We start from the raw sequence: 21892 nt of genomic DNA, 5'->3' as shown, positions 1-21892 counted from the left end.
AGAGGATAGGTGTTAGTAACAACGGTTGGACAACGAACGAGCTTAGTCTAGCCTGGTTACAGCACTTTATCTAGCATACAGAAGCTCGAACAGTGGGTAGTTACCGCCTGCTTATCCTTGATGGCCACGAGAGCTACAAGTTACTCGCTTTCTAGGATCTGTGTGAGCAAAGCAATATTATTACTCTCTGCATGCCTCTACACTTATTGCACATCCTACAGCTACTTGATGTGGGTTGTTTTGCCCCGCTGAAGCAGGCGTACAAGAAGGAACTTAGGGGCTTGGCAGACAGCTACATCCACCACATCGACAAGAAAGCCTTCCTGGCTGCCTTCAAGCCAATATTTAACAAGGCGTTCTCAAAGAACAATATCTTATCAAGCTTTCGAGCAACTGGCTTAGTCCCACATAACCTAGATGTAGTGTTATCTAGGCTTGAAGTACAGCCTCGTACGCCAACACCACCTGCACCAGGGCCTACCCCTTAGCAACCTAAAACACTAAGCAACGCCTAGGAGATAGAGGCTTAAACGACGCTGATTGTTAAGAGGATAACAGACTACAAGGAATCATTATCTGATTCTATTATTGAGATGGTGCTGCAGGTTAAAAAGGGATCAACTTTGAAGGTGCACTCACACACGTTGCTTGAGGCTAGAATAGCTAACCTTGAGGAGGCAAACTAGGCAGCATCTAAACGTAAAAAGCGCAAGAAAAAGCGAATCTAGAAGGGAGGGACCCTATCGCAGGCAGAGGCAGAGGATATAGTTGAGCAAAGGGATGTTGAGATCTAGTTAGAGGTGGAGAGGCGTCAGGAGAGGGTGCGCGCAGGTGGTAGTGCAGGAGGTATCCGACGCTGCAAGAACTGCGGCGAGGCAGGACATAACAAGCGCACATGCAAGAAAGATGCAGTAGAAGTAGAGGATTAATTCTAGCTATTGTACGCCTTTATTGCATGTTGTGGTGGAGTGTTATTAATGTGCAAGGGTAGTTTTATGTAGAGGTGCGCCATTTTAGTGGTGTGCGCCATTCAGCGGTGGGCACGTTATACGCTTTACGATAATACTTTGTGTTATCAACGTGCCGTTTTATTTTCGCATCAGGTGGGCGCGCCAAAATTGGGGCAAGAACGCCGCAATCCAAGGATCAGCATGGTTCTTGCCGCCGGCCCGCACCCGCACCTGCTTTTCTCCTCCAACACCACGCAACATAGTTGCGATAGATCAACGCGACGCGACACACCAGCGCAAACATGGCTCAAAGTGCGATGAATGCATAGCTTTAGGTGACAGCCACTCGTAAGTTCTTCGTTCAGGCTGGTTTGTACGACGCATAAATCTCGATCGCTGTTTGGTTTTTTATGCTGGAGAGCCACGTCGGTTGGTCCACAAGGATGGCGTCAACTTAAGTCAATCATTCGTCGAGCATTATATCTGGGTGCGAGGTGAGTGCTCAGCGTTTAAGCGCAAGCCCACCGAGGCGGGATTGAGGCGCAGCTGTTGAGACGCTCTGAGATATAACCAGTCGAACAGGAAGGCTGAAACAGCCACTTAAAAACTGGCAATTTCTCCTAGTCTTCACCTACAACGTTGCGTGTATAGGACGATGGCTAACCCTCCGCTCACCGAGAAGCTCGTGTACCAGACTCTCCGGGGGATCTTCGTCGGAAACGACTCCCAGGTTCGCCAACTAAAACCCATCTGTCAGGTCATCAGCAAGCACCACCAGACAAACGTCAAAATCAGGGAATTCACCCTGAAATACGACATCAATGAAGTTAGCAAGATAGCCAAAGTCTTACTGGAAAACAAGATCTTTGGTTCAGAGGCGAAAGCAAAGCTGCGTTTTCCTGAGCTTTTCGAGATCTCGTCCGGTCAAGCCAATCAGCCAACTACCTCTGAACCCAAGGTCGCAACGAGCTGCACAACGGCTGTACAACGCGTAGGGGTTTACAGCCCTGAAGAACTTCTGAATATTGGGGACACGCTTAAGCAGGAGAAAAAAGAAGAGAAGACTGAAACCGGTATGCTAATCTCGAACTCCCCTGAACTTAGCTGATGAATTTAAGGTCCAGCAGACTCACCGACTGAGCCGTTCGACTCCATATGCCTACCACTCTGGGATCAGCACAGACTTCTCACCAGAATTCAGTATGCTCTTGAAAAGGCCTGTTTTACATTTGCGCAGAGAAGTCTTGGTGGGGTTTTGCAAAGAGAAGGATGGGACTGTGCAGAAGCAGTTGAACTCAATCGATGGCCTAAGGTCCTACTCACCTATCAAGAGGAACTTCATCTAGACAATGTAAGGGATATCGCAAAGCCTTTGCCCACTCTCTTGGACTCAATCACCCAACTCCGGCACGACGCGGTCCATCGAACTCGTCTTTCGTCGAATGTTCTTTTGCAACGTATGACCGACGCAAGACTTCTAGCGCGACTACTGCAAGATGAAGAATGCAGCAAGTTGATGTCGACCATACGACAAAAGACCCAAGAAGCTATCGAAAGACTAGTGCGCAACAAGCAGTTACTGGACTGCAAATTGGCCGAGATCAAGAAAGAGTTTGCGGCAAAGAGGACTGAGTTGGAGCGTCAAGAAATTGTGTTGCTGGAGGCAACGGCTAGAGAGCACGGAGAGCCTGTGGTATCCGTAAGCAGAAGTTTGGATATGCTAGCTGGGGAGCGTGGTGGTTCTGGTGAGATTCATGCGGGGTCAAGATATGTCCACGATGCTGATCTATCTGATGACGACTCTTCTGGGTCTGAAGGCACTGTCGAAGAAGAGGAGAGAAAGGCCGAAGAGGAGAGGAAGAAGATGGTTAAAGAAGAGAAGAAGAAGGCCAAGAAAGAGAAGAAGGCTGCCAAGGAGCAGGCCAAACAACAGGAAGAAGCGAACAAGATGGCAACCGAAGAGAAGGAGAGTACTGCCGAGCCTGGAATGGGGCAAGAAACGGGAGATGGTGTTGCCAAAGCGGTTGATGGAGATACCGAGATGCTCAACCAGCTACTTCCCTTACTCGCACCGCCAGCGGACAGTGTTTCGATCGGATCAGCTCTCACTGACGAGAAGAATGAAGCCGAGAAGGAAAGACATGAAAATCTATTGGAGGTAGAGCAGTTTTTCGAGTGTCCGGAAGTTGTACCTGATGACCATGAGAGCGATCCGAAGCACCCCTCGAAAGACCCGCCACTCAATGACGAGGTTGTGGCGACGGACACGATGACCTTGATCAATGAAGATGAAGAGAAGCCAGAAATAGCAGCCCTAATCAATTTGGGTGATTCTAATGGTCAAGAGCACTACGAAGAACCCCTTCGTGAGCCAAGCACCAATCCTGCTTCTACTAGCGAGGGAAAGACTGGGGAAGACGCCGATCCAGAACATTGTAAATCACCTACAAGAGACGTCGCATTCTTCGGAAGCGGCCACATTGATCTTGAAGCAAGATCAGAACAGTCTACTGCCACCAAGGGTCGGTCGTATCCTCTTACAATCATCCAGTCCTATCAAGAAGAGTCGTGGCCAGGCTCGGGTGGACTTCCGGTCAAGTGGGTGGATTGATGAGTCCCGTAGTCACATGGAATCCTAGCAGCAAAGATAGGACTTCAGAATGCAATTATTCCCAAACATAAGCGTGTGGTGCACTCCTTTGGTCGGCTCCACTCGTATGTTCCCATCTTTTGTTTCTTCCTCTCCAATTGCACCATCAGCACATTCGTTCTACTCTTTACAGTCAAAGCTTACTAACACCTTTGAACACCATCTTCAAATATGAAACCCCCCTTCCTCCTCTCTCTTTTTCAAAAGCGAGAAACTCAAGTCTAGCACGTGGGAACTGTCGATCCGGGTGGGAATGTGTTGGCACAGTGTCCGTTGTAGCATGAGTTCTGGCAACCAGAAGAAACCAGTGTATATCTGACATGCAGTTCGTACGCGAAAACCTTCACCCCTGCATCACTTTGCAGTTTGTGTCTAGCTTGATAGCAGCTTTCTATGTTAAATTGATCAGATTGTGAACAATCTCACCTCTGGAACATTCTCGGATTAATGTCAAGCTTCTCCGGAAATATCCCTAGCAGCCCGTTCAAGGTGAGATCGTCTTGAAAATCGCTCCCTAGAACTCCCTCCGCGTAGTACCGGGGGTTGTAAAGATGAAAAACAACGATCCTGTACGGCTTTTATTATACGAGATAAGTCGCCGCATGCCGTTGTGTGATACGTAGGCTAGAGGCTTCGATAGGTCTTCTCAGCAGTTTAACTGATGGGTATCTCCAAGAAATCGATACTTGGGACCTGCTGTCAGTATGGACAAAGAAGAGAATGTGTTACGCACCTAGGCACGAAAGCGATCTTAGGGGTCTAACCTTGGTAGTACACTGATCATCTGGCAAGGTTCAGTTGAAGGAGCGGTGTCTTGTTGTCATGTGATATAAGCGCCAAAGATAAATCACCGAGCCAAACGGCCTTGCAGTATTGGTTAGGAATACCGAGCCGGACACGACAGGATACTGAGTCGGTCAAGAAACCGAATCGGCCGGCGCAACAGTTTTTGATTGGCATCTCCAACACGATATTCAAAGATGCAATTGTTCGTCAATGTAGATATCTCATGCAGCTTACGTGCATTAGACGAAGGAGCTTTCTTCAACCCCTTTTTCTTGTTATATTGGGTTCCGCCACGACTATAATGTTACTAGTAACGTATGGAGAATGCAAAGATCAAGAGAAGAAAAAGACGCACCCAAATGCATGTACATCTTGTAGGGCAACTTGTACCAGTCTTACAGTCTTCTCGCCTTCTTTGTACGTATTGTTCTTTGCAACTCCATTCTCCCTATCACCTTCTGTCAAGTTTGCGCTGATCCTTGATGGCCTTCTGATTAGCCTTATCAGCCTTTCTAATCTCTTTGTCGGTCTCCCCCTTCGTCTTGTTCTTGTCCACCACCTTCTTCAACTCCTCGGCCTTGGTCCATGCACTCTTCATGGTGTGCCCAACTTTGGACTTTGCCTTGGCCGCAATCTCCTTGGAAGAACGCTTTGGCTTCATCTTTGCGTCTTCTTGTTCCCATGTGGACATCTTGGTAGGTGGGAGAATCGTATCGAAGGTGTTCGTTGGGATACGCTGAGCTGTCGAGAAGGAAGAAGTAAATGGAGAAGTAGCTGTCTTGGTAGAAGCCATTGTGGTAGAGTGATGTTTGTGATGAGACAAGAGTATGCTGGGCATCAGGAGTTGATGTTTTTATACACAAGTGAGTTGGTATTGTTAGTCCACGATGTCGATCTCGCAGTATGGTTATAATGTGTACTGAGCATATATGAGAAAAGACGTTGAGGCATTGTGGATCGATGCGAGCTAAAGTATGCGCTGAGGGTCGACAATGTCTTAGACAGGGTTTTACCAACAGTTGTATTGTCTAGAAAAGTTCAGAGTCTCTGACTGTGTTCAAAAAGACATGCGTCTGCATGTTCGACCGATCAAGAGACATGTAAGAAACGAGTGAAAAGAATCGCACATGTCGCATATTCTCGCAGCCTAACAGCCGACCCTTCAGGAAGATATGGTGGTTGCTTTACAGCAAATACTGGACCCAATCAACAGCTGAAGAAGGGTCAGCCCTTTATGGCGCCGCTTTGTGTATACTCCTCGAATTTGAGCCAAGGCCAGACGACTAGTCTCAGGATGCGCAAAGCCACGACTTCGCTCAAGACTGTGCACGAATGGTGTACCTGCTATGCCGCTTCTTGAAGATTTGGTGCCGTGAGCGCAAACTACCATGACTTGTATGGAGGCAAGTCCTAATTTCTCGCCCATTCATTCTCAACACTAGGCTGTAGATCGCTCCCAACATGTCCTGGCAAGGCGCCATCGAGGCGACGATTGCCCTCCTCGATAGCACGAACTGAGTCCTGGTTATCCTCTTCAGTCTCCTCGATGCGGTCGGAATAGCGGTTGCTGCTGTATCTAGGGATAAAATCGATAGCCCGTCGCGGTTCGGCATCGCCATTTCGCTCGTCAGCGATCATGCGGGAAATACGATCAGGCGCGATGCGATGCAGCCACGACTCCTTCTGTGTAGGAATGACGATGATGGCGAACTAGAAAAATGACATCAGCGTTGACTTCTCGCAGCGCTGCAAACCCCACTACGTACCTGCCAGATGAAGACCATGCCGACAACGGCCATGAGCATGCCAGCAATGACCTGCTCTTCAGCTTTCCAAGGTCTCAGACATCCATTCATCCTGCCGTAATACGTGACTTCGCATGCGTCGGCCTTGTGTGTTTTGTCTGGAAAAGGCCATGCCATGTCGCGCGAGTTGACAAGGCCACAGCATTCGAAAGCATCTTGGATCTGTCGGATGGCACTCGCATCCTTGTGCTTAAACAACGTCTGCCAGCGCTCGCGCAATCCGCAGTCTAGCCCAGAAGGAGGAGCGGCATGAGTGCCGACGAGAGTAATCACGACGGTCGAGTAGATGAAGATGAGCGTGTTCGCGATGATGACGAGCGGCGGGCGCTGGATCTCGCCGCGACCCAAATGCTGGCGACGTTCCTGTCGACGCGTGAAGTCATAGCCGCATTCCAGCAGAAGGCCTGAGACGATGGGTAGAGCCGTAGTGAAGCCGGTCAACGTGTCGGAGATGGGCACAGAACGAGCGTTCGCGCGGGAGGCAGCGTAACTAAAGTTGTTAGCGCGACCCTAGCATCGTAGCCGACGATGAGGATGATTACCCTGCGAGTGCGGTTGCAATGACGAGGTACTGGATATTGTTAGTGTGTGTGTGTGTGTGCACGTGCAGACTGGCATCACGGTGTGGCACCTACTAGCACGCTGAGGCAAGTCACCACCTGCTTCCTGGTGTATGCCATGCTGCTGATGTTTGCCTTGGATTTTGGCCGTTCTGGTTAATCCAAGAGGCGGTTACGAAGAAGAGAAACAAATTGAAGGTTTCAGACACGAATCAGAGTGCGACGGTGATCAGTAAGAGGTAGGAGGAACTCTGGGCTGTACAGCTATAGCTTCTCCGCATTCCAAGTAGGCGGTTGGGTACGACTACGACGACCACCCTGCAAGGGTCTGAGGTACCTTCTGGATGTACACAGCGCAGGGCACGGTAATTGCTCACTTATCGCCAATCTTTGGCTATGCGTCTTCTTCGAAACGCACAAAAGCTGCACATGCTCTCATCGGCAAGAGGCTGGCTAGGGGAAGGGAGTCCGCGGAGTGCGTGTGAGCTGAGAGTGACGCGACATGGCAAGGCTCTTTGTTATCTGGTGACGCATAAAAAGATACGCACGTTCAATCTGCGACGCGATGCATCAGGCGGCTACACAGCACGGCGTATCATCCCGAGCCATGTCGTGGCAGCAGTGAATGGTGGTGTGAAGGAACTGGGATACGAAAGGGCGTCCGACACGTGATTGGACCAAACACTAGCGTCACCGTTGGCGGCCGCTGCTCCGGTTGATGAGAGTTCTCGATCTCTCGATCCAAAACTTTTCCATAGCGACGTCATTCCTCATTTCCAATCGCACAATGCCGCGGCGGGGTAAAATTGAACACCTTCTGAAGCACTCCAAGGCATCAAGCAGCTTCGACTAATCATCTCGCACCGTGTCATCGCCTTGTCAGCTTGTGTGACCACGGTAAGCAGCTTGCCAATGTGTAGTCTTGAAAACAAACGCGTTTGTCCACACGATCACCGTCACCAGTATGCTAACATCATTGGGCCCCATTGCCTAGTGCCCTTCCCGTCCTGCAGAAGCGGGGATTAGCTGTTCATATACGCAACTAATATTTTGGTGAAGCAGCTTTATTACACATTGCCGCCATCTCGCTGCTTTCCTTCGTTTTCCCAGTCTTCGTCCCTCATCTCAGCCTCATCGTGCAAGACCCGTCCGCGCGTCACACGTATTCACTCTTAGACATGCTGCTATTTTCACCCCCACGATTTGATGCTCTTCTCAATCACGGACCAGGAAAACAAACGACTTCCATGTTTAGGCGTTTCTCGGTCCCGCTCTGGCCACCCAGCCCAGCGGCCTCCATTCCTCTCTCACCACGCGCACCCAAGCAGAAGACTGCCAGACCCTCACCACCACGAAGGGCACAACAACTGCCAAAAGAAACCCCGGCCACCGATATGTCCCACCAGCCCGGCACTCCGCGCTCGTCTGCCTTTGCACCCACGCTTGGAAGCATTCCAGAAGTCTTCGAATATGAATCTCTCGACGCAAAATTCGGCCCTGTCTCACTCAACGACGCGCCGGAGACCCCAGAAGCTTTCTTACCCGAGGCTTCCAGCATGTGCCCGCCCACGCTTACCCGAGCGTCCTCATGGCCTGCAATCATCCAGTCACCATCTCGGAGAATCGCATCGCCTTTCGCGGTCTCAAAGACGCTGCGAAATATTCTGGAAGCCGATCGCGCGCGACGAAGGCGCATTATGAAAGTCTACCTGAAAGCCATTGTTTTTCTCAAATACTTGTGGCGCGCTAACGAGCGTTACGGTAACGTCATGGTTACCACTGGCATGTACATGCAACGATGACCGGATTGCGCAAAAGTTGGAGTTGCTAGGCGTTTTGGCATGGAAATGGCGCGAATGACACGACACGAATGTACTATGATTATATGGTTTACGATGAAGCGATTGCATGGGAAGGCGTTCTATATCTGGGTGAGCGTTGTTATTACTCTGAGCTCGACTGGTATTAGCCAGCCTTTGACATTTTGGTCAAGTATTGTTGGTACAGGCTGTTGTACTATATCTAATCGAACATTTCTCAAGAACACTCCAGACATCGTGCCTTTTGTACCCTTCACGCAGGCTGGCACTATTCACTTTCGCTGCAGCAACATGGCCAATTCACAACGGCGGTCCGGATCACAGAAACTCCAAAGCGCCAAAATGTTCCACTGCGATGAATCAGACTCGATCAACTCGATTGACTGCACTCCGGGAGAGTTTCATCGACCGGCCGATCATACGAGTGAAAGCGTAGGCACCTTTCTGAACTACCTTGGGCTTTCATACAGAACAGCAGCGTACGGAATACTTGAGAGCTCTTGAGATCTCAGGCAAATCCCCAGACATCTAGGAGCAAGCAAACAGCTACCAACCACCCACTCTCCTTTGCTGTATTCACCACAACTACACCCAAGATGTCGTTCTCGTGCTTGAACCTCGTTGGCACCTCGCCATCATCATCTTCATCAATGTTCGACGGGGCTTCATCGTACTCCTCTACCTGTTCATCGTCAAGAGCAGACTCTACATATGCAAGCTCTCAATACACCTCCGAATCATCTGTTCCATCATCCATTATAACGCGAGCAGCATCTGTATCCAGCAGTTATACCTCCAGCTTATCGTCATCCAGGAAGCGCACAAAATCTTTTACACAACCCCAGCTAATCCATTTGTTCAACAACGGCACACCAATTGTTTTACCATCTCCCCAGCGCCGGTCATCTAAACTTAGAAGACCCACTCTAGATGCGTCCTGCTCTGCTATGGAACCACATGTACACAAAGTACCAGCTTCGGCAACATCCAAAGCACCCGTGCTAAGACCTTTACACCCTGTTGAGCATTGTGCGGGGAATATAGGAAGATTAGATGGAAGTAGTGTGAGTGTCGAAGTTGAGCTTTCTAGTGAGGCAGCAAGGAGAGCAGAGAAGAGTATTTGGTGGGTGCGTAGACATTAGAGCTAACAAAGTAAAAAGGATAGACAGATCAAGATAGGATAGGGTAATTTAATATCATTATAACCCTCCTCACTAACTAAGATGGCCCAGTTCAACCATCCTCTCTCTCCAAAACACCAATCTCTTCTTATCAACCACATCATTCCCGCCTCTTTCCACCCAAAGATCCCCCGCCTGAATACTCTCCATACCCATCTCGCACATCCTCTCCACATCCTTCTCCGCAAGCGTTAACCACACCGCTGCGGCAGGTACATGCATCGCGTTGTTCTTCCCGTAACGTGTATGAGGCGAGTGCTCTAGTGCCATGAATAACGTTACTCGGGCGAGTCTATTGTAGCCTGCGAGTGACGGTATAGCTTGGGCGTCGGAATTGTGGGCCAGGAGGGCTAAGAAGGTGTTTAGATGTTTCCACTTTGCTGTAGCGACTTCTGCTGTCGTTGGTTTCGCGTGATCGTGAGTCCATAGTTCAGGTCCTGTGTGTTTGTATTCCAGCAGTCAGTGATGAAGAGCGAAACCGTGAATTGGCAGACTGTAAATGGTATATGTACATGTATATGTGAGATGCTGGATTGCTGGACGAACCTTGGAACATCTCCGTAACATTCCAACTAAACATTGGTAATTCCCTCCATAGTCTCTTCGCCTCCCCTATAATCGGAGCACCGGGTGGTATCTCGTAGATTTCTCCTCCGCCTGCGTCCCAGATCTTTGTCTCGGAGCTGGAGTTGATGGCATCGGGTTGTTTCGTTAGCTCCACCAGGTAGGCCACTAGCAGATTGAGTGCGTCGAGGCTGGTGTTTGATTCAGCGGCCGAGAAGAAGAAGCCGATCAGATTAGCTAGGGCGAGGCTGATGTCATGCTGCGCTTCGACAAGCGTTGCTGTTGTGCAAGCGGAGGCCGTTGGTGAAGTTTGAGAAGAGATGAGTTCATCTAGAATGATGATTAGTTGTGTGGCTAAGTTGTCAGGCGGGTAATTGGCAAGCTGGTCTGCATAGCAGGCTTTTGCCCACTCGGTTGTCAAGGAAAGCGTTGCCATGTTTTATGGTATCTGTTGCTGGGCGTTTCGCTGATGCAAAGAAGATTGTGTTTTGGGAGCTGGATCTCAGAACGTTGGCAGCCTTGTACTTCGGTAGTACACTGGAATAGCAGACATCCTCTCAAGGTGTCCGTGATATCCGCTTCAGCCCTTTATACGCCCTTAGCTCTTGGCCGCAAAACATTGGTGGTTATTTACACCCAATACTACTGCATTCATTCCATCCTAAAACGATCTTGTATATCTGAGCATGCAGACATTCTATTCTTTCTTGATTGACTAAAATCAGCTGTTTGCAGTTGTAACATCATCGCGTTGCGGTCCCTTTTCATACGACGTCACCAAAAAGCGTGTATTCGGGCGCTCTGAGTCTAGTCAAAGCCAAGCACAATAAGGTGCACCCTCTGGGGGTATTATATGGCATAGTCAAAGTTATTGATAGGCTTGTATTGGTATGAGATCGTATAGCCGACGCAAGTGGGATCGGTTTCTTGCCTTGCGTAATGTGTTATCGCCGATTGGATGGAGCCGGTATATCCGTGGTAGTAGTGCACGAGCCAGCACTGCTTGGCCGATCGGACATTCGACGCGTCAGGCGTCTCCAGCTTTCACTCTCGTCTACCCCGCAAACCTTTGCGCTTTATCATACGACGCGCCTAGACGCATTATAAACATTATACGCAATGGATTCTATGACTCTTGCTGCTATATCACGATTCTCGGTGCTGTTCGTGCTACCAACCACAGAGGTTCTATCTCCGCATCATTGAATAAACCTCCACCTTCAGTTCTCATACAGCCGAGGATGACCTGCTCAGAGGGGCAAGCCGACTGCGTACATCCTAGCGCCACCGGTGCTAACTCCTGCATCTACGTACTATTCGGAGATGTCTCTTACTGTAGTCAACATTCAATGTATCCTTTGTTAACACGTCGCTCTCTATGATGCGTGCCTTTGCGCGAGCTGTCTCGCGCCGCCAGTACAGTGCTCATCAGCAGTTGACTAAAACAAGACAGCAGCAAAGGAAGTTTGCCTCAGTAAACGGCCCAGATATTAAGGGTCTAACAGTCAGTATTCTCCTATGCACCAACTGCGCGTGAGGCATGTACTAACTTCGCGCACCAAAATTTAGGTTATCGATCACCATTATGATGCCATCGTTGTCGGCGCTGGAGGAGCTGGCCTTCGGGCTGCTGTCGGACTCACAGAAGCTGGACTCAAAACTGCATGCGTATCGAAACTCTTCCCTACTCGTTCGCATACCGTCGCAGCCCAGGGTGGGATCAACGCTGCTCTTGGCAACATGACCGAAGACGATTGGCGCTGGCACATGTACGACACAGTAAAAGGTAGAGTTGAGGCTCTATGAGATATATATGAGATAAACACTGACATTACATTTTCAACCCGTAGGATCGGATTGGCTAGGCGATCAAGACGCAATACACTACATGACTCGCGAAGCCGTCCCAGCAGTCGTCGAACTCGAGAATTACGGCATGCCGTTTAGTCGGACCAACGAAGGGACGATATATCAGCGAGCCTTAGGCGGCCAATCATTGAAGTATGGCAAAGGCGGGCAGGCCTATAGAACAGCATGTGCAGCAGATCGTACTGGACATGCCATGCTTCATACGTTATATGGACAAAGTCTGAAGGAAGGTGTGCAGTTCTTCATTGAATGGTTTGCGCTCGACTTGATGATGAGTGAAGGGAAGTGCGTGGGTATTACAGCCTTGAACATGGAGGATGGTACAACGCATAGGATTTTCGCACGAAATACGGTGCTGGCAACTGGTGGCTATGGAAGGGCATACTTTAGTGCAACAAGCGCACATACGAGTACAGGCGACGGTAGCGCCATGGTTTCAAGGGCTGGATTGCCACTCCAAGATATGGAATTCGTGCAGTTTCATCCTTCTGGCATCTATGGCGCCGGCGTACGTCTATGAAAATGACGAAACTATAGAGTTTTACAACTGACCACAGCTCTAGGTCTTGATCACGGAAGGCGCTCGCGGTGAAGGCGGCTATCTCCTCAATAGCGAAGGCGAACGCTTCATGGAACGATATGCTCCCACTGCAAAAGATCTCGCGTCACGCGACGTCGTTTCCCGGTCTATGAACCTTGAGATTCTCGAAGGCCGCGGTTGTGGACCAAACAAGGATCACATTCATCTCCAACTCTCACATCTGCCTAAAGACGTTGTCATGGAACGATTACCCGGAATTGCGGAAACAGCAGGTATCTTTGCTGGCATCGATATAACGAGGGAACCGATACCGGTGTTACCAACAGTACACTATTGTATGGGTGGCATACCAACAAATTATCATGGACAGGTCCTGGACGTGGATGCAAAGAGCGGAAAAGAAGGTGTTGTAGAGGGGCTGTACGCGGCCGGCGAGGCTGCTTGTGTGAGTGTACATGGCGCGAATCGATTGGGTGCCAACTCCTTGCTTGATATCGTAGTCTTTGTGAGTACTCAGAACATTTCCGAATCGCCGGAGCTGCTAACGTTCAGTTAGGGTCGAGCGACAGCCCTACATATATCCTCAAAGCATGCGCCGTCAGAATCCCATAATCCGGCTCCCGAAAACGTTGGCCTCGATTCCATCAGCGAGATCAACACATTCCTGGAATCCAACGGCAACACGCCAACAGCCGCTCTACGAAACGACATGCAAAGTACCATGCAATCGACAACCGCCGTATTCCGCACCCATGACTCCCTATCCAAAGGCAACACCCAACTCAGCGACATCGAGCACAAATACACCACAGATCTGCGCGTCACAGACCGGTCCTTGATATGGAACTCCGACCTTATTGAGACGCTGGAACTGCGCAATCTTCTTACAAATGCTTCGCAGACGAGCAAGGCAGCGTTGACGCGGACGGAGAGTAGAGGTGCACATGCGAGGGATGACTTCAAAGAACGAGATGATGAGGAGTGGATGAAGCATAGTCTTACATGGCAGAGTAATGTTGGAGAGGAAGTAAGATTTGGTACAAGAGCGGTGCAGATGGCGACGCTGGATGAGAATGAGGCGGCCAGTGTGCCACCTATGAAGCGTTCTTACTAGTGTTTTTGGTAGTGTTTTTCGACTTGCCTTGAGGCTGTTGCTCTTCTTGGTACGCGGCCTAGGTTCTTTGTCGAGAGGAAAATTGTCTCGCTCATCAGGGGCGAGATCATATCCTCCACGCCATAGCTGTCAACGTCTTATTACATTCAAACGCTGCGCTATCTTGTCGCCATGCCGTCTTGGGGTGACACAATCACACCCGACAGCGATGGATAAAGGTGGGCTAAGTCAATCGACAGGAGCATGAAGCTATACTACTGAGGATTCCGTATTGTACACTCACCTTCACCGCTCGTGTCACGCACACACAAACCCTTCGCATACACTTTCAGTCGCGTATCATCCTTTTCTTCGCACTCATCCACCCACTCCACTGCTTCTTCGCCCTCTTACAAATCATCCGATCAGCAGTCATATCTGGAAACGATGAGAGACCCACACTCTCGGTGCCCTTACGGCAAGTTTAATTGACTGCGTACATTTCGCAGAATGTCAAGATCGACCTTGAGGATCGGCGAGTTTGGTGCCACTTCGCCGAGGACCTCGAAAGTGCGTTCAAAGAGCGCGTGAAGGTTCTGCGGGGTGAGGGAGGTATTGAGGGGAAGTAGGTAGTACAGCCTCGACTTGAACACGGCCGCGAGAACAAGCATGTTTCCAAACTGGGCGTGCAGAGTTTCAAAGATATTCGTTAATACAAGCCTGGTGTTGCGTGTGCTCTTGAGACCCACGTAGGGGCTATTTTCAAGGGCGCCGACACGGTCAAAGGCAATGGTACTTTTGATGGCGCTTTCGATGCATTGAGAAGCGATCGAGATGATGTCTTTCCGTGTTTCAAACAGACCAACTCGTTGAACAGGTCTGCTCGTAGAAGTGGGCATTCCTCCGGTGGCGGCCGGTGAGTTGTTGTAGGACCAGTGGCCGCCCTGATATGTGGCTTGAGCGGGTGGTGTATATTCCATAATATGGCTTGCGATCCGTAGGCAGGGCCTGAGCATCATATAAGCCACCCCGTAATATCTGGCACGTAAACGAGCAAGATTGGGATCCGTGGATGGAGGATCACCGTCTTTCCAGGCTAGGTATTCCGGCAGAACACGCCGCCAGCTATTGAGTATAGCAATGTGAGACTGTGCGAGCTTGACCACAGCTTCGATGTCGCTCTGGTGGAAGCCCTTGTTGCCGTCTATATTTGGTTACCGCGATGTATAGCAACCTTTCGGCAATGACTTCCTGGCGTTGGAAAGCGCATTGTGAGCTTCATTTAAGATTACACGCATCCATATTTGACTGGAGTATATCATTAAGTCTTTATCGTCCTCGGGGTTTCTGTTTGCTTGAGTCCCCTCTATCATCTCGTTCCCCTCGCCAGAGACGTAGCCACTCATGCCCGTTGGGTACATGATCTGGTTCTGATGCACTGTGATATCGCTCGTAGGTAGGGTATTTATCTCAGCCACAATATCCCTAATAGCGCAGTCAGTACGCAGAGAAGAATCAGAAGACCAGATGACTCACGATTCAAGCTGTAAACATGTCCAATAGACGAGCAAAATCCGCTCTAGCCTGTAACGCTCCTTGGCTGATAAATTCTTCGATTCTGGAGAGGTGTAGAAATCTCGTGTAAGTTTGTGGTAATCCCTGAACAATGTGAGACCAATTCAGATGTCGCCAGGAATAAGTCTTACTGTTTGACTAAGACCATAGTAATCTTGCATGCACTGTTGATCCAGCTCCAGCTCTCCAGTATTCTTGTGAACTGGCTTGTGTAAATTGCTGCCAGTATCATTGCTTGAGCATGCTCAATGGTATGCCCTCCTTGTAGATGTCCAAGAATATCGGACGCGTGAGAGAAGTACAACATTCCGGGTAGAACGTCGATGTTCTTAGGACAACTGTCGTTTGAAGTATTGCCGTTGAGATTGCCATTGGTGTGCGAGCTAAAAAATCCCCAGGCCCTGTTTGTATAAGAACTTTCGTCGGTTTGTGGATGCGGTAAACTCTTCTTGTATGAACAAATATTACCCAGAGCAAGTACAAGTAGAACGACGGCATTGTGCGACGAACGCTCAATAGTATTCCGGAACAAGTACGGTTCGCCGTAAACGCCATCTGGTCTCTTTCTCTTCAAACTTGGATTGAGCTGGTGGACTACTGGCGATACCGGGTCTGCAACCCTTCCATCAGGGCTGTATAGTTCTTTGAATTCTCTAATCATATTTTGAAGGTTACTGTGATCCAGGAATGGATGAAGGCTGTGTATGTGCTTCATGTACGAATTGTGCAACTTGTCCACAATTGAGGTACGGAAGTCAGCTCTGTCGTCTGAGCCAACTCCACCGAGTCCGTACTTATAGCTGGAATAATTCCGCGGCGTACTATTGTTCTTCAAAGGATGTAGGCTTGATTGGTTCGATGGAGGATAGCCCCACAACCCGGCTCTCTCTGGTATCGGCGATAGCGCGTCCGAATCGTTGCTGCTTTCTGGGCTGCCAGGCTTTTGTAGTCCATCATTCAAATAGAAGCCTTCTCTGATACACCAGACGCGGAGGGGCTCTCTGTCCTGTTCCAGTTGCATTGGGTAATCTGACAGGGCACGGCCGCTCTCTTTTAGTTGATGGAGATACTCTACGCCAACGTGAAAGTCCTTCATGAGATCCCACTCCTCCAACAATTTGTGCGCTGGTATAGTGTGATCAATTTGAAGGCCGACTCTTTCTTTTGATGACATGCTATGTGATGTGCGGATATCGTCTGTTTTCACGCTATCGGTCGGTGTCGCAAGCTGTTGAGATACGGAGAGCAAAGCTTTCTGTTCAATAGGAGGTGATGCTTGCGCGTTTATAGTTGACATGTTCGAGCATGGAAACATGGGCGATTCAATCTTCGTGCCACCGACTGGACGGGACTGCATCTTGCCACACGTTGGAGCTGGCACTCCCGATGTGCTTGGGTCCCTTGGTGGAAGGGCAAAGGCTGCCTCAAGAGAAGCGAATTTTGGCGTGTTTCCAAAGCCTCGACTCGGCGGAAGCCGGTTCTCCACATCCTGCCGCCATGCACGGAGTTCCCCGATGAAGTCCTTGAGTAGAACAGAGATGTCGTCAATGCTTTCCTGGAGTTGTATTATACTTCTATGCTGCCTTTGGAGTGTCAGCTGGTAGTCGTTCCATGCGGAACAACAACATACTTTGGCGTAGGACCACCCTTATATTGGCAGTCAAAGTTGTTTTCATAGCAGAACTGACAGGGTCGTGCTTCGTCGCATCTCTGCTTGCGTGCCCTACAGATATTGCAAGCTTGAATGGCTCGAGCTTGCTTTCTCCGTACCTGTTCTTGTCCAGGACCAGAGGCGAGAGTAAATTCAGAGGTCAACTCAGACCTGTCCATTACACAAGACGCAGGTGTTGGCACCGTGGCTCCTGGAGTGGACTTTGTAGCCGAGAGGTATAAGAATGCGTTGTGTTATATCAGTCTGCAAAGCATGGGTTGCCACGTTTATGTGCTCAGCAGAAATGAGCTGTTGATCTACAGTCACTCTCGGCACGGGTGTCTAGCGCTCTTTTGTTACAGGGTAACTCCACAGCCATTCTGGGAAGAAAAAGCTTGTTTCATCTCATCGCCAGAATCTGGAGGCAGTCAGGCGATACCTCGGTGGTCCAAAGAACAAGCCACTTAGTGTGTTGACTTTACTTGTCACGCCTGATCTGTGATGGCTTCTGAATTATGGCTAACCATCTTCAACGATTGACTCGAATAATGAACAACAGCGACATTGGATGCAGCTCTTTGTGCGAATTTCAACCTCAGTGTGCATACATGGTAGTTCACAAGCAACAACTCCAATTAGCACCTCAAACAACTAGCAGGAACTCCCCTCAGCACACCGTTAGCTGCATCTTATCTCGTTTTGTTCCCGTAATGGTTGGGTGGAATGCGTAAGAGCGTCGGAGAGATTCTAGGCGATACAGAGAAAGAGTGTCAGGTGAGGTGGGCGCACGGTACCAGTTCCTACTGATAGCGCCGTGCGATGATCTTCATATAAGCTGAGCCAGAATGCTAAAAAGAAATACAACATACACTCTCTTCCAACCATTCTGTCTATAAAATCCGCGCACAACCGTGCCACACGTTCCGTCTCTTCCGAGCGATACGCATAGAGGGATGATGCAAGATTCATGCATCCCGCTCAATCTGTAATGCATCCAGCTGTCTATATTCACACCCAATCATGCATTTGCACACAGCATTTCAGCATCTCGCAGCATGGCGTAGATCCCGGTATCGAGTGCTTAGCTTATGCGTCTGGTGCTCGATCGAGTAGGTGATATACTTGCGAAGTATAGCGTTTGTCCGGACTATCGCCGAGGATTGGTTGAGCACTGCTAGTGTGGAATCTGGAGACGTAGTTGGAGCATGCATTTGCAGATCTTAGATCTTGTTGAGTGGGTAATGCAGGGCTTGTTCATGAGAGGAAGCTGAGGTGTGGGACGGACCGGTCAGGGGATGCCACCCAAGCGCTCGGAGCGCTTGTGTGCACCCGTGCCGCATAGATGTGGTACATGGCCATTGCTCCCAGCACAAAATCTCAACGCCGCGATGTCGCTGGAGGAAGCCAAAAGTAGATCTTTACTGTCGGCACTGGTAGCCTGCTCTATGCAGACACTCTTCCCAAACTCCACAGGGTAGCGCAAGCCTTCTTACACCTCTCCAGCATTACCGCTCAGAAGAACACAGCTCAAAATTTCATCGACGCTTATAACACCTGGGGTATGGGTGCCATCCAGGACTACCAAGCCCCAAATTGTCAGCACCAGCCGCTCCCTTTGTATATGGACTGACCGGCCTAGAATAACAAGAGGAGAGGAAGATGCGCGATAGATGCTCTAGTGAGCGCACTTTCGCTGCTTTGGGCGTGCAGGAGAGGCATTTCCTGTCTTCGGGCTGGGAGCAGCAATGATCACATGCAGTACATGTTCTGTGGGCGCATGTTCGATTGTAGACGCTGATTAATATCAACTTAACGGTGATTAAGTTCACTAAGTTACATCTGTTGTTGTTATTGTTGCTCCCGACTCACTCTTGGCCTTCGCCTGTCTTCAGCCCACTGTGAACGTGAACTCTCCTTGACGTCCTGCCACAACTGAACGACAATCTCCATACGCCTCTCTAGCCATAAGAAGCGATAGCGTCTCTTATTAGGCTTACACTATCCGTAGCCGCAGCTCGGCAACATGGAGATGAGCATTCGGCTCTCGCTGTCCACGTTGCCGTTCTGTGGCACAGGTCGCGAGAGGTAGATGTCCTCCACCCCTGCAGACAATCGCAGAGCCTCCCTGATCAGCGACCGGGAAGGTAGCCATCCCCCTGCGATGGCAGCCGAGATCCGGACCTTGCGATCGGAGCTTGATGCCGAGACACGAAATGGCAGGGATGATAAAGAGATGGAACAGCGCGGCGTCTGAGTCCATACATTCAGCGACAGTCAGAGCTAGGCCTCGGGCAACGCACAACCTCTGTCTACAGCAGCATGTTGGCTGATACAGAGTCAGAGCTGTCGAGTCGGCGTGCACCCGCTCCAGGAGGGTAATTCGGAAGTGACAAGAGAGCAGAGGTCGGAAAGGGATGGGCTCATGGGCTAGCTTACGGCCGCATTCGAGGACCAAAGCTCTGCCGACCTCTGACGTAGGGTTCTGTCTAGCTACTGGCCATAGTTTACATGTTTACGACGTATAAGACACAAGGCGGTACGGATGCGGGACAGCCGTAACACCCTCTCGCAGCGGGTGTGTCATGCAGCCATGAGGATCTGCCGAACCAGTTGAGCTTTGTCCACCTCCCTGCAGAGCGTACCGCAGTACCACCAAGACACGATGTCTGACATAAAGCTACGGAACCCTTCTATGTACAACACTGTACTTCAACCGCCACTTGGGACGGCATCAACGCGACATTGTTCTAGATTATCACAACACGACACAGTACACAAAACACTACTTTGGATGACGAGCTTGACGTGAGTGAGAGCTGTAACACATCATAACATTCCCAGCTCATCATTTTGACGGCTACCTGGGACGGTGACATCACACAGCTTAAGCCTTTTAGAGCCTGACCGTGGGTCTGAGGCGAGCTTCCGCATAATCATGCCACAACAAGCTCTTAAGACAGTTTTCCAATGCATGATACTAGGTTGGATGCAGCAAGAGACGATCTGCACGGCATCAGATCCATGTTCCGGCACGTTGCTTGTGCGGTTCGACCGTGGGCTGACAGACCGTTTGTTGACAGGATGGACGCCAGACAAGGAATGGCGAAGCTAGGGGATAGGCACAGAACGAGTTTGATTGCCGTTCTGGGCTCGAGCTTCACATGGAAGTTTTCGTTTACGTCCAACCAACCGTATGAGGTATCACACTAGCGCGCATCATATTAGCGCCTAGTCCAACCTAGTGAGGCCGAATACCACTCGTTACACACATACGGCGCAAATTCGGCGAGCTAACAAATGCTCGACATACGAAAGTAGCATTATGCTTGCGCTAGGTGAGGATTGCGCGTCCATACTGTGAAGTTTGGAGTCTGCAGGTAGCGCGCTCCCTAGGGCTGGTGTTATACATGATGCATGTTATCAATCATGATATAATTTTAGCATACTTTCAACGTTACTTCGAATTCATGTAGATACTCAGAAAGCATTCCAACATAGCTAATATCATGTATTCTGCATGCCGTGAGATCGAAATCTGGAGCTGCATACGAAGTACCCAGGGTGTTTGGGGAAACACCTGCATTGAGATAATCATATCGAGTTACTTAACAGCTTTGTTTTGCCCTGCCTTGGTATCAATATACACACCACCACAATGCAAGCCGTCAGATAAAGATGGCGTGATACGGCAGCTCCGATTGTGGCCCCATCTTAACGATGGACAAATCAAGTCGCAGATCGGAAGCCATGCGCGAACGAGACCCTTCTTGTATCGTCGAGATCTACGCTTGACCATTTCCCTGATTGGGCGTCCTTGAAGTTTAATGATCACCCTTGAGGTCTTCTCGGTTCCGCTTCCCCGGCCGCCTCTCTAGGGCTACTTTAAGTATACCCGATCGATTGATGTCGTGATAAGAGCGTGAACCTTTGTTGTCCGCATCAGCCATCTAAAACGACAAAGTCTACCTCATCCAGCATTACGCGGGCATATGTGCGTGCTTGCCTCTAGCAGTAACACAACCCACCACTTCCAGGCTTTTCGTTCATCAGAGATGAAGACGAATGATTCGGATTCCGTGCGTTGTGCTAGATCCTTTCCTCAGTCTTCAGAAATTTCTGAGCTTTGTATTCGACTCAATGAGGTATGGAACCTTCCATCCTCCTTTACAATATACTGACCTATGCTAGATACTAGACAGTGCCGAGCTCATCAATAAGTTCTCCCAAGTCTATAGACAACGAACACACGGAAACGAATGCATCGGTATTACTTCCCAATCAATGCCTACACTAGAAGAGATAAACGACATGTTGAAGGAGGAGGAAAACATTCAAATCTTACTCCAGCGCGTACGGGATATAGTCCTCAATCATCACTGCAGAGCTCCTGCATTCGCATCCGAAGATTGCAAGCGTCCATGAGGCATTGCGATGGGACGAACAGAGTTGGTATGATCCCTTGGTCTTTAGAAAGTCAAAGCTTAGGGCTGATACTGTGCAACAGGACAATGGAGGTTAGCACTAAGGAAGGGGTAGCGATTCCTTGACGGCCTTAGACGCCAAATCAGCTCTACTCAGGACTCTGATCACTTCATGATCGTCACGCTTGATGCGTAGAATAACCAAGGGTATACTGGTGAACAGGACAAGCTTCGATACTTTGGGGACAATACTCCGAACACAGTCATGGGCCATTTCCATAGGTAGAGCAGGATATAATGCGTTCTACTATGCTGTCTACTCCTTTTGTACGTTGGTCATGTCGAACCTGCGCAGATTCCTGCATGCGGTTACTGTAGGCACATGGAACCTTGCCTAATTCAAGTACATCTCTCTTCTGCCACACT

General features: G+C 49.6%; 7 protein-coding genes across 7 annotated transcripts; 3 read left to right on the top strand and 4 right to left on the bottom strand.

Moving 5' to 3' along the window:
• Positions 1–1605: 1605 nt before the first annotated feature.
• ALTATR162_LOCUS4361 (uncharacterized protein) lies at positions 1606–3561 on the top strand (the record flags this gene model as incomplete). Its single annotated transcript, XM_043311972.1, has 2 exons — positions 1606–2023; positions 2069–3561. The coding sequence occupies 2 exons, from the start codon at positions 1606–1608 to the stop codon at positions 3559–3561; spliced, it is 1911 nt and encodes a 636-aa protein (XP_043167907.1).
• Positions 3562–4837: 1276 nt separating this feature from the next.
• Positions 4838–5179, bottom strand: ALTATR162_LOCUS4360 (uncharacterized protein; the record flags this gene model as incomplete). Its single annotated transcript, XM_043311971.1, has 1 exon — positions 4838–5179. The coding sequence occupies one exon, from the start codon at positions 5177–5179 to the stop codon at positions 4838–4840; it is 342 nt and encodes a 113-aa protein (XP_043167906.1).
• Positions 5180–5796: 617 nt separating this feature from the next.
• On the bottom strand, positions 5797–6871 carry ALTATR162_LOCUS4359 (uncharacterized protein; the record flags this gene model as incomplete). Its single annotated transcript, XM_043311970.1, has 4 exons — positions 5797–6096; positions 6153–6681; positions 6734–6762; positions 6827–6871. The coding sequence occupies 4 exons, from the start codon at positions 6869–6871 to the stop codon at positions 5797–5799; spliced, it is 903 nt and encodes a 300-aa protein (XP_043167905.1).
• Positions 6872–7929: 1058 nt separating this feature from the next.
• Positions 7930–8553, top strand: ALTATR162_LOCUS4358 (uncharacterized protein; the record flags this gene model as incomplete). Its single annotated transcript, XM_043311969.1, has 1 exon — positions 7930–8553. The coding sequence occupies one exon, from the start codon at positions 7930–7932 to the stop codon at positions 8551–8553; it is 624 nt and encodes a 207-aa protein (XP_043167904.1).
• A 1561-nt stretch (positions 8554–10114) lies between these two features.
• Positions 10115–10752, bottom strand: ALTATR162_LOCUS4357 (uncharacterized protein; the record flags this gene model as incomplete). Its single annotated transcript, XM_043311968.1, has 2 exons — positions 10115–10245; positions 10299–10752. 2 exons carry the CDS (start codon positions 10750–10752, stop codon positions 10115–10117), a joined length of 585 nt encoding a protein of 194 aa, XP_043167903.1.
• Positions 10753–12204: 1452 nt separating this feature from the next.
• Positions 12205–13840, top strand: ALTATR162_LOCUS4356 (uncharacterized protein; the record flags this gene model as incomplete). Its single annotated transcript, XM_043311967.1, has 3 exons — positions 12205–12693; positions 12749–13231; positions 13283–13840. 3 exons carry the CDS (start codon positions 12205–12207, stop codon positions 13838–13840), a joined length of 1530 nt encoding a protein of 509 aa, XP_043167902.1.
• Positions 13841–14292: 452 nt separating this feature from the next.
• Positions 14293–17224, bottom strand: ALTATR162_LOCUS4355 (uncharacterized protein; the record flags this gene model as incomplete). The annotated part of the gene is made up of 5 exons (XM_043311966.1): positions 14293–15023; positions 15129–15304; positions 15356–15478; positions 15526–16977; positions 17025–17224. 5 exons carry the CDS (start codon positions 17222–17224, stop codon positions 14293–14295), a joined length of 2682 nt encoding a protein of 893 aa, XP_043167901.1.
• Positions 17225–21892: the final 4668 nt, after the last annotated feature.

Source organism: Alternaria atra (assembly GCF_907166805.1).
Source record: "Alternaria atra isolate CS162 genome assembly, contig: 23, whole genome shotgun sequence".
Lineage (NCBI taxonomy): Eukaryota > Fungi > Ascomycota > Dothideomycetes > Pleosporales > Pleosporaceae > Alternaria > Alternaria atra.
The sequence above is the reverse complement of the archived record's forward strand: the minus strand, read 5'-3'. Positions and strand labels throughout refer to the sequence as shown.